Here is a 12,513-nt window from a genome sequence, read left to right as displayed (position 1 = left end):
ATTTTTAAGATTGTATTGTTTCTTAAAAATTTGTGAATATGTTTTGTACAATCTTATAAAACAAATGTACAAACAATTTCCTAAAGAGATATGCGGCTTTTTACAGATAACTGCTAAGTATCACGTACCATTTATAGTGAAAGATAATGAAAGTTACACTTCTTTGTTTTACTTTGAAGAAGATTTTTCCTTTTTGGGGGACAAAATTATAGTGTGCACTAATTGGGAAATGGCCTATTTTAAATTGTTATTCAAAGTTCAGAAACTTAAAATCAAATTTGAAAATATGACTTGTGTCGAATGATTAAAGTTGATGATTTGTTACCCTTCGTTGAGGGGGTTGTTGACACAAAATTAACTTGGCCATTATCCGATATGCTCTGGATGAAGCCAGATAATAACTGAAAACCAAATATTTATTCTTCAAGAATAATTAAAATTGATGTTATTTTCAAATTTCTATATTTTAGTTTATGTTTGAGAACTTTCTCTACATATTTTGTTGCAGAATACTTATAATCCTAGTTATAGTATTGTAGTCATGTTTAAACACATTAATATTTAATAAAAGTTTGATTTAACGAATCATATTTGTTTTAATTTTTATTGTGCCATTTAATAATAATGAATTGAATATATTATTTGTATATAGTTTAAAAGTTATTTTAAATAACATTAATTGATAGTGTTTATAGTTATTTAAAATTAGACATTTAAACCTCTATATTTCGTTTAATATTTGTTTTTTTTCCCTTGTTCATTTTAAATTAACTATTCATACATTTAGCCAATTTTTTAATATGTCTTTTTTGCCTGTTGTAACTATGGTATCTGTATGATTATGTCCCCATGTAAATAATAGTCCGCTAACTGTTTCTTGTACTATATTTTTTATGTATGCCAAACTATATCGAAGGCCCATCTAAGAATATAACTGAGCTTATTTTTTAGCTTTCTTCTGTTATTACAGAAGTTAGTTTTATGTTTTTAAACATTACGAATTCTTAACATTTATTTTTCATAGAGATGAATTTTACAGCAGATGAAATTTGTGCCATGATGGTCTAAAAACAAAACATCCGTAATATATCCGTCATAGCTTACGTAGATAACGGAAAATCATCTTTAACAGACTCCTTAGTATCAAAAACTGGTATTATTGCTGGTGCCAAAGTTATAGAAATACATTTTACAGACACCATAAAAAATGAACAAGACAGATTTATTACCATTAAATCATCGTAAGCATATTAAGAATATGTAGTCTTTTGAAATATTGAACGACGAAATTTACAAAATACTGAACATGTGTGATAATTTTGATTAGTCATTCTGAAGCTTTATTTCTTTAAAATAAAGCTGGGTATTTGTTTTAACAAAAATACTAACTAATCTATTTTTAGCGCCGTATTTATGTATTTTGAGCTCGAAGATAGGGATTTTTTCACAAATAATATTGATTAACGCGAAAAAGAATAGAAAGTTTTTTTGATTAATTTGATTGGTTCCTCAGGGCACATAGATTTCCGTTCTGAAGTAACTGCTGCCCTTCGTGTAACTGATGATGCTCTTGTTATAGTAGATTGTATTTCCTATAAGTAAATTCCTAATTAATTATTTGTATAATAAATTAAATAATTATGTATGTATTTTTAGTGTTACTTCACTTTGTATTAATTTTACTAAAGAAACGTGCATAATACAATTCAACTCAAATGCAATAACGCATATCTAAATATATTTCTGTGGTAAAGGCTACCGAATTAAAGTAGGAAACATAGTAGTGTCTTTACAAACTTTTAATTAATCGGGATGTCATGTCCAAACGCCCTAGGCCGACATTGGTTAATGATTGGTGCTACTGATGCTGCTAATTCGCTATAAATTTGAATAAAGTTAGAAACAATTTTGTAATAATGAATTATGTGCAGGTGCGTGCACTTCTCATATAGGTTATTTCTACAATTTTGGTCCTGTTTTTTTCCGGTAAAGTAGCTATCGCCATGAAGGCCCCCATCCTGGGACCTATGTGGCCTCAAGAAAGAGGATTTACACGAGAAGGCAATTCAGGGAGCCATCCTCTTGATTGGTCGTTATATAGAAGCCATGGAAGATGTCCCATCTGGAAATATTTGCACTTTGTTCGGTCTGGATCAATTTTTGATGAAGCCCGATACCATCCCCACATTCACAAACATGCAGAACTTGAATGTCATGAAATTCGGCGTAACTCTCGTAGTACGTGTAGTTGTGGAACCCAAGAATCCGGCCGATTCATCAAAACCTGTAGAAGGTACGCAAATGTTCGCTTTTATTATGTAATTATCACTAAGGTCTGTGTCATTTGACTTCAGGTTTGAAACGTTTGGCTAAGTCTGATCTTATTGTACAATGTGTCATTGAAGAATCTAGCGAAAACATCATTGCCATTGCCAGAGAGCTCCACTTAGAAATCTGTCTAAAGGCCTTGGAGGAGGATCATGCTAGAATTCAAGTTACTTAATCCGACCCAGTATTGCCCTTCGTGTAACTGATGGTGCTCTTGTTGTAGTAGATTGTATTACGGGTGAGTAAATTCCTAAATAATTATTTGTATAATAAATTAACTAATTATATGTGTATTTTTGGTGTTACTTAACTTTGTATTAATTTTACTAAAGAAACATGCACAATGCAATTCAATGCAGATGCAATAACGCATATTTAAATATATTTCTGTGGTAAAGACAATTTATTAAGAACTTCCGAATTAATGTAGGAAACATTGTAGTGTCTTTACAATCTTTAATTAATCGTGATGTCATCTCCATCCGCCCCAGGCAGACATTGGTTAATGATTGGTGCTACTGATGCTGCTAATTCGCTATAAATTATGGATAAAGTTAGAAACAATTTTGTAATAATGAATTATTTCATGTGTGTGTACAAACGGAAACTATGTTACGTCAAGATATCGACGAACGTATTAAGCCAATCTTGTTCAAGAACAAGATGGACCATACCCATTTGAAATTGCACTTGGGTGCTGAATAACTTTACCAAATTTTCTGAAGTTTAACAATCTATAGGGTTGGGAGTATTTCAACCCAAAAACAGGATAATAATGACAAAAAATCGTTTTGCATGTACATATTGAATCCCATCTACAAAATTTTTGACTTGATTATAAATTGCAAGTAAACATGTGTTTTATTATTAAAAATAAATTAATTCTTCCAACACAATTAGGCCACTATATAGTTTACAAAATAACTTTTATGAAGTTAATATATTGTTGGCATTGCATTGGAAGAAAATTATAAGCCTAGGTATTAAACGCTTTCATGTTACCTCTATCTTTATATCTTATGGTGACAAGCTGTTATATCGAGAATGCATTATATATTTGTAGTTCTTGGGTGTAATTAAAATTTTTATTTTAGGAAAGAACAATATGAAGTCCTTCTCTCCACACTGCGCACTAACTTGAAATGACAAGGATAAGATGGATCCTCATGATGGGTCGTTATGTAGAAGTCATGGAAGATGTCCCATCAGGAAACATTTACAGGTTGTTCGGTGTGGATCAATTTTTGGTTAAGCCCGATACCATCCCCACATTCACAAACATGCAAAATTTGAATGTCATGAAATTCGGCGTAACTCTCGTAGTACGTATAGCTGTAGAACCAAAGATTCCGGCCGATTCGAAAAAATAATATTGTAGTGTCTTTACTATCTTTTTATTAAGCGCGATGTCATCTGCAACCACCCCAGGCCGCCATTGGTTAATGATTGGTGCTACTGATGCTGCTAATTCGCTATAAATTATGAATAAAATTAGAAACAATTTGGTAATACAATTTGGCAATCGGCAACTTAATTGACATGCCGAATATTACTTGTAATATGAATAGGAACGAAATCATTAATTCATAGGACCATTTTACAATTTGGGCCCAAGTAGAAACAGAGCCTAAGGCGTAAAATTACGTAGTACGTGTAGCTGTGGAAGCCAAGAATCCCGCTGATTCACCTAAACCTGTAGAATGTACGCAAGTGTTCGCTATTATTGTGTGAATATCATTAAGGTCTGTGTCATTCGACTTCAGGTTTGAAATGTTTGGCAAAGTCTGATCTTATGGTACAATGTGTCATTGAAGAATCTAGCGAAAACATCATTGCCGTTGCCAGAGAGCTCCACTTAGAAATCTGTCTGAAGGCCTTGGAGGAGTATCATGCTAGAATTCAAGTTACTTAATTCGACCCAGTAGTGCCCTTCGTGTAACTGATGGTGCCCTTGTTGTAGTAGATTGTATTACGGGTGAGTAAATTCCTAAATAATTATTTGTATAATAAATTAAATAATTATGTATGTATTCTTGGTGTTACTTCACTGTGTATTAATTTTACTAAAGAAACGTGCATAATGCAATTCAATGCAGATGCAATAACGCATTTCTAAATATATTTCTGTGGTAAAGACAATTTTAAGAACTTCCGAATTAAAGTAGGAAATATTGTAGTGTCTTCACAATGTCTTAATTAATCGTGATGTCATCTCCAACCGCCCCAGGCCGACATTGGCTAATGATTGGTGCTACTAATTCGCTATAAATTATGGATAAAGTTAGAAAGAATTTTGTAATAATGAATTATTTCAGGTGTGTGTACAAATAGAAACTATGTTACATCAGGATATCGACGAACGTATTAAGCCAATCTTGTTCACAAACAAGATGGACCATACCCATTTGAAATTGCAGTTTGGTGCTGAATATTTTCTCACGTTTAACAATCTATGGGGTTGGGAATATTTCAACCCAAAAACAGGATAATGATAACAAAAGATCGTTTTCGTGTACATCTTGAATCCCATCTACAAAATTTTTGACTAGATTTTGAACTGCAAGCAAACATGTGTTTTATTATTAAAAAAAAAATTAATTCTTCCAGCACAATTAGGCCACTATATAGTTTACAAAATAACTTTTATGAAGTTATTAGGAAATAAATATGTTGTTGGCAGTGCATTGGAAGAAAATTCTAAGCCTAGGTATTAAACGCTTTCATGTTACCTCTATCTTTATATGCTATGGTGACAAGCTGTTATATCGAGAATGCATTATATATATGTACTTCTTGGGTCTTACTAAAATTTGTATTTTAGAAAAGAAGAATATAAAGGCCTTCTCTCCACACTGCGCACTAACTTGAAATATGAAGACAAGGATAAGGATGCAAAACAATTTAGGCGGACATGGCTACCTGTTGGTGAGACTTTGATGATGATGAAGCCGCTTCTGGTATGTGTCACCTATATGGATTTTTTAAACTCGTTAAATTTTGGTATTTATTTGTACATGATGATGTGTAGTTTACAACTCTAGACTGATTCACTGTGAATGATTGGTATAAACTAAACAACAATTACCATTTTTTATTACATTTTTTAATATTTGCAAATGACTATACTTTGTTTTTTTGTTTTTAGGTATTAAGAACAGTGATCCTAACGGTCCTATGATGATGTGTCTAAAATGGTACCCACTTCTCATAAAGGTTTTTTTCTACAATTTTGTTGCAGTTTTTTTCAGTAAAGTAGCCACCGGCATGAAGGCCCCTATCCTGGGACCTCATGATTGGTCGTTACATAGAAGCCATGGAGGATGTCCCATCTGGAAATATTTGCACTTGTGTAGTGTAGTAGATTGTATTACAGGTGAGTAAATTCCTAAATAATTATTTGTATAATAAATTAAATAATTATGTATGTATTTTTGGTGTTACTTCACTTTGTATTAATTTTACTAAAGAAACATGCATAATGCAATTCAATGCAGATGCAATAACGCATATCTAAATATATTTCTGTGGTAAGGACAATTAAAATTATACCTAAAAACTAACTTAAAATTATGACTAAAATTATTATTTTAGTAAAGAAGAAAATGAAGCCTTTCTCTCCACACTGCGCATTAACTTGAAATGTGAAAACAAGTATAAGGATGGAAAACAATTTAGTGGGACATGGTTACTTGCTGGTGGGACTTTGCTTCAGATGATTGCCGTTCATTTGCCATCCCCAGTGACTGCTCTGAAATACAGAATGGAAATGTTATACGAAAGTCCACATGATGATGAAGCCGCTGATGGTATGTGTCACCTATATGGGTTTTTAAAACTCGTTAAATTTTTTTATTTATTTGTACATGTTGATGTGCAGTTTACAACTCTAGGCTGATTCACTGTGAATGATTGGTATAAACTAAATAACAATTACCAATTTTTTATTATTTTTTTAATATTTGCAAATGATTATATTTTGCTTTTTTTGTTTTTAGGTATTAAGAACTGTGATCCTAACGGTCCTATGATGATGTGTCTAAAATGGTACCCACTTCTCATAAAGGTTATTTCTACGATTTTGGTCCTGTTTTTTCCGGTAAAGTAGCCACCGGCATGAAGGGCCCTATCCTGGGACCTCATGATTGGTCGTTACATAGAAGCCATGGAGGATGTCCCATCTGGAAATATTTGCACTTGTTGTAGTAGATTGTATTACAGGTGAGTAAATTCCTAAATAATTATTTGTATAATAAATTAAATAATTATGTATGTATTTTTGGTGTTACTTCACTTTGTATTAATTTTACTAAAGAAACATGCATAATGCAATTCAATGCAGATGCAATAACGCATATCTAAATATATTTCTGTGGTAAGGACAATTAAAATTATACCTAAAAACTAACTTAAAATTATGACTAAAATTATTATTTTAGTAAAGAAGAAAATGAAGCCTTTCTCTCCACACTGCGCATTAACTTGAAATGTGAAAACAAGTATAAGGATGGAAAACAATTTAGTGGGACATGGTTACTTGCTGGTGGGACTTCGCTTCAGATGATTGCCGTTCATTTGCCATCCCCAGTGACTGCTCTGAAATACAGAATGGAAATGTTATACGAAAGTCCACATGATGATGAAGCCGCTGATGGTATGTGTCACCTATATGGGTTTTTAAAACTCGTTAAATTTTTTTATTTATTTGTACATGATGATGTGCAGTTTACAACTCTAGGCTGATTCACTGTGAATGATTGGTATAAACTAAATAACAATTACCAATTTTTTATTATTTTTTTAATATTTGCAAATGATTATATTTTGCTTTTTTTGTTTTTAGGTATTAAGAACTGTGATCCTAACGGTCCTATGATGATGTGTCTAAAATGGTACCCACTTCTCATAAAGGTTATTTCTACGATTTTGGTCCTGTTTTTTCCGGTAAAGTAGCCACCGGCATGAAGGGCCCTATCCTGGGACCTCATGATTGGTCGTTACATAGAAGCCATGGAGGATGTCCCATCTGGAAATATTTGCACTTTGTTCGGTTTGAATCAATTTTTTATGAAGCCCTTCTCTCCACACTAACTTGAAATATGAAGACAAGGATAAGGATGGAAAACAATTTAAGCGGACATGGTTACCTGTTAGTGAGACTTTGCTTCAGATGATTGCCGTTCACTGGCCATCCCCAGTAACTGCTCAGAAATACAGAATGGAAGTGTTATACGAAAGTCCACATGTATGGATGTTTAAAACGCGTGAATTTTTAGGTTTTATTTGTACATGACGATATGTAGTTTACAACTCTATGCTCATTCACTGTGAATGATTGGTATGAACTGAACAACAATTACCAATTTTTTATTATTTTTTTAGCATATCCAAATTACTATACTTCGTTTTTTGTTTTTAGGTATTACGAACTGTGGTCCTAACGGTCCTCTGACAATGTATGTATCTAAAATGGTATCCACTTCTCATAAAGGTCGTTTCCAAGCTTTTTTTCCTGTCTTTTCCGGTAAATTAGCCAAAGGCATAAAATCCCCAATCCTAAGACCTAAATATGTGGCATCAAAAATGAAGATTTAAACGGGCAGACAATACATGGAACCATCCTCATGATGCGTCGTTATGTAGAACTCATGGAAGATGTCCCATCTATAAACATTTACAAGTTGTTTGGTGTAGATCAATTTTTGGTTAAGCCCGATACCATTACCACATTCACAAACAAGCAGAACTTGAATATCAAGGAGTTCAGCTTATCTTCCGTAGTACGTGTAGCTGTGGAACCGAAGAATCCGGCCCATTCAAAAAAACCTGTAGAAGGTACGGAAATATTCGCTTTTATTGTGTGACTATCACTAAGGTCTGTGACATTTAACTTCAGGTTTGAAATTTTTGGCCAAGTCCGATCCTATGGTACAATGTGTCATTGAAGAATCTGGCGAATACATTATTGCCGGTGCCGGAGAGCTCCGTTTAGAAATCTGTCTGGTAGCCTTGAAGGGGTATCATGCTAGCATTCAATTTAATTTATTCGACCCTACTGGGTCTTACTGTACTACGTGTTACGGTATACTACTGTATCTTACCGTGAAACCGTCAGCGAAGAATCTGACCAGATGTGCCTGTCAAAGTCGTCAAACAAATACAACAGATATTGGCCCAAGTATTTTAGCTTCCAGGCTTTTAAATATATGCCGTTTGGATTTCTATCAACATGTAGTCTATAAGATGAAGTTTATAAGGCTTTGCAATATAAAAGCTTGAAGTCTCATCAGTGAATATAACATTGATTAAAAAGGATTGAAACGACATTCTAGTCAGCTAGTGGGACACCCATAAACTATTTAGATGAATATATAATTAGAGAATGATAGATATTAGGTGAGATAGTGTACAATTCTTTTGGTTTAATTTTTAAATATTTCTTCCGTACTCTGGAACAAATAAAACACGCACTATATAGAGTATTGAACGAGAAGTTGCAGGCGTCTGAAAATTTCGAAACAAATGTGCTGTCTGGTATCTTGTACACTAAGAACAACGTTACTAGTTTATACCAATCATTCACAGTGAATCAGCATAGAGTTGTAAACTACATATCGCCATGTACAAATAAATACTAAATTTTCACGCGTTTTAAAAATCTATACATCTTTACCTTCGTATAACATATCCATTCTGTATTGTTGAGCAGTTACTGGGGATGGCCTGTGAACGGTAAACATCTGAAGCAAAGTCGCACCAACAGGTAACCATGTCCGCCTAAATTGTTTTCCATCCTTATCCTTGTCTTCATATTTCAAGTTAGTGCGCAGTGTGGGGAGAAGGGCTTCATATTATTCTTTCCTAAAATAACTATTTTAGTTACACCCAAGCACTACAAATATATAATGCATTCTCGATATAACAGCTTGTCACCATAGGATATAAAGATAGAGGTAACATGAAAGCGTTTAATACCTAATTTTATGTTCATGAACAAGATTGGCTTAATACGTTCATCGATATCCTGACGTAACATAGTTTCCGTTTGTACACATACCTGAAATAATTCATTATTACAATATTGTTTCTAACTTTATCCATAATTTACAGCGAATTAGCAGCATCAGTAGCACCAATCATTAACCAATGTCGGCCTGGGGCCGTTGGAGATGTCATCACGATTAATTAAAAGATTGTAAAAACACTACAATGTTTCCTACTTTAATTCGGAAGTTCCTAATAAATCGTCTTTACCACAAAAATATATTTAGATAAGCGTTATTGCATCTGCATTGAATTGCATTATGCATGTTTCTTTAGTAAAATTATTACAATGTGAAGTAACACCAAAAATACATACATAATTATTTAGTATATTATAGAAATAATTATTTAGGAATTTACTTACCGGTAATACAATCTACTGCAACAAGAATACCATCAGTTTCACGAAGGGCACTACTGGGTCGGATTAAGTAACTTGAATTCTAGCATGATCGATCCTCCTCCAATGCCTTCAGACAGATTTCTAAGTGGAGCTCTCTGGCACCGGTAATGATATTTTCGCTAGATTCTTCAATGACACATTGTACCATAAGGTCAGACTTAGCCAAACGTTTCAAACCTGATGTCAAATGACACAGACCTTAGTGATAATCACACAATAAAAGCGAACATTTGCGTACCTTCTACAGGTTTATGGTGAATCGGCCGGATTCATGGGTTCCACAGCTACACGTACTACGAGAGTTACGCCGAATTTCATGACATTCAAGTTCTGCATGTTTGTGAATGTTGGGATGGTATCGGGAAAAATTGATCCAGACTGAACAAAGTGCAAATATTTCCAGATGGGACATCTTCCATGGCTTCTATGTAACGACCAATCATGAGGATGGTAGTAGAAAATCGTAGAAATAAACTTTATGAGAAGTGGGTACCATTTTAAACGCATCATAATAGGACCGTTAGGATCACAGTTCTTAATACCTAAAAACAAAAAAGCAAAATATAGTCATTCGCAAATATTAAAAAACAAATAAAAAATTGGTAATTGTTGTTTAGTTTATACTAATCATTCACAGTGAATCAGCCTAGAATTGTAAACTACACATCATCATGTACAAATAAATACCAAAATTTAACGCGTTTTAAAAATCCATATAGGTGACACATACCAAGAGTGGCTTCATCATCATGTGGATTTTCGTATAACATTTCCATTCTGTATTTCAGAGCAGTTACTGGGGACGGTAAATGAACAGCAATCATCTGAAGCAAAGTCCCACCAGCAGGTAACCATGTCCGACTAAATTGTTTCCTATTCTTATCCTTGTCTTCACATTTCAAGTAAATGCGCAGTATGGAGAGAAGGGCTTCATTTTCTTCTTTACTAAAATAAAAATTTTAGTTACACCCAAGAATTACAACTATATAATGCATTCTCGATATAACAAATTGTCACCATAGGATATAAAGATAGAGGTATACATGAAAGCGTTTAATACCTAGGCTTATAATTTTCTTCCATTGCACTGCCTGCAATATATTAATTTACTAATAACTTCATAAAGGTTTTTTTGTAAACTATATAGTGGCCTAATTGTGCTGGAAGAATTAATTTTTTTTTAAGTAATAAAACACATGTTGACTTGTAGTTTATAATCAGGTCAAAAATTTTGTTGATGGGATTCAAGATGTACATGCAAAACGATCTTTTATTATCATTATCCTGTTTTTGGGAATTTGATATATTTCTAAACCCATTGACTGTTTAACATCAGAAAATTTGGTAAAGTTATTCAGCATCCAACTGCAATTTCAAATGGTTACGGTCCATCTTGTTCATGAACAAGATTGTGTATCAATAGCACCCTCAACGAAGGGTAATAAATCATCAATTTTAACCATTAGGCACAAGTCATGTTTGCCTAATTGGATTTGAATATTTTGAAGTCTGATTAATAATTTAAAATAGGACATTTCCCACTTGGTACAAACTATAATTTTGTCTTCCAAAAAGGAACAATCTCCTTCAACGTAAAACAAGGGTGCATAAAGTTCTTTGTTTCTCACTACAAATGGAATGTGACAATTAGCAGTTATCTGTAAAAAGCCGCACGTATTTTTAGGAAAAGTTTGGTACATGTTCCTTGTTAAATCATACAAAATATATTCGCAAAATTTTAAAAAATAATACAGCCCTAAAAAATCATTCAACTGCATTTTATAATCACTTCCCTCTAGAAATCTGCTTCCGAAAGTTTCCTCATGTGCAATGTTAATCATATTGAACAGATCTGCTTCTACTTTTTTCATTCGACTACATTTCACGTAAAACAAGTTATAAACTTCAAGCGAGAATTTCTTCACTCGCGAAAACACTTTGTCGTTTAAGATTCTAATACTAACATAAATATCATCAACAATAATATAAGGTATATTAGACGATTCGATGTAGAGCCATCCGAAGGTTTTAGGGGCAGGCGTTGGTATCTGTTCCTTTAATGGCGTACTTGTACCGGCCCGTAGATCTATAACATTCCCTAGATACGGTTCTTGAGTTTCGATATTCAATATCAGTAAATGTTTCACAGCACTCTCTATATTTGATGACATTATAAATGGTTTTATTTTCTTGAGCCACAAATTGTAAATTATAAACTCAATAAAATACGACTAATGAACTGGACAATTAAAATAATAACAAAATGGCTGAAAAGTTTATGCCAACGGTTTTTCTTGATTACTTTAATCTCTCAGTTAATATGAAATAAGTTAAATTTTTGCATAAAAATTATTTCACATATTCTTATGTTTCAAAAACACATCTATAAAAGCCAAAAATAATAAATTCTATAAATATTTTGTAATAGTGATATAATTTTGTTAATTAGTTTTTTGAGTTGGTCAATCTTTTATACCAAGGTCATTCATTATCGTTATCCATTTTTTATTTATAGGTTATGGTTACAGTTAATATATCAAAAATATTGAAACGTACTATTAATTTTATTTTATATTATTTAAACTATTTTGTTTACAAATTTATTGGCTAAGCGGCTAAAGTAATAGTAAATTTGTATGGATCTGGATAAGACATGAAAATTTGTGAATTTTTAGTAATGCCACCAATTAAACTCCGTGAAACCGATAGATGTTAATATATCATAGCAGATTAATCCGTGG

At 32.8% G+C, this 12,513-nt stretch overlaps 1 protein-coding gene and 1 pseudogene across 2 annotated transcripts; both read left to right on the top strand.

The window, feature by feature from the left end:
• The first annotated feature begins 1,026 nt into the window (after nucleotides 1–1,026).
• Nucleotides 1,027–9,783, top strand: LOC143205733 (eukaryotic translation elongation factor 2-like; annotated as a pseudogene). The gene is made up of 12 exons (XR_013007880.1): nucleotides 1,027–1,241; nucleotides 1,404–1,592; nucleotides 2,913–3,037; nucleotides 4,092–4,231; nucleotides 4,830–4,891; nucleotides 5,920–6,134; nucleotides 6,324–6,362; nucleotides 7,204–7,418; nucleotides 7,472–7,570; nucleotides 7,708–8,160; nucleotides 8,222–8,377; nucleotides 8,413–9,783. The product of XR_013007880.1 is annotated as a eukaryotic translation elongation factor 2-like (transcript).
• LOC143205682 (eukaryotic translation elongation factor 2-like) lies at nucleotides 2,004–3,988 on the top strand. The gene is made up of 4 exons (XM_076418779.1): nucleotides 2,004–2,293; nucleotides 2,355–2,566; nucleotides 3,423–3,650; nucleotides 3,707–3,988. The coding sequence occupies exons 1-2, from the start codon at nucleotides 2,107–2,109 to the stop codon at nucleotides 2,501–2,503; spliced, it is 336 nt and encodes a 111-aa protein (XP_076274894.1). The 5' UTR covers nucleotides 2,004–2,106; the 3' UTR covers nucleotides 2,504–2,566; nucleotides 3,423–3,650; nucleotides 3,707–3,988.
• Nucleotides 9,784–12,513: the final 2,730 nt, after the last annotated feature.

This window comes from Rhynchophorus ferrugineus, unplaced genomic scaffold (genome assembly GCF_030347505.1).
Source record: "Rhynchophorus ferrugineus isolate W39M unplaced genomic scaffold, kcgeb_rfMv2 rfM14, whole genome shotgun sequence".
In the NCBI taxonomy this organism is placed as follows: domain Eukaryota; kingdom Metazoa; phylum Arthropoda; class Insecta; order Coleoptera; family Curculionidae; genus Rhynchophorus; species Rhynchophorus ferrugineus.
Note: the sequence above shows the minus strand (reverse complement) of the source record. Positions and strands in the feature narration are given on the sequence as shown.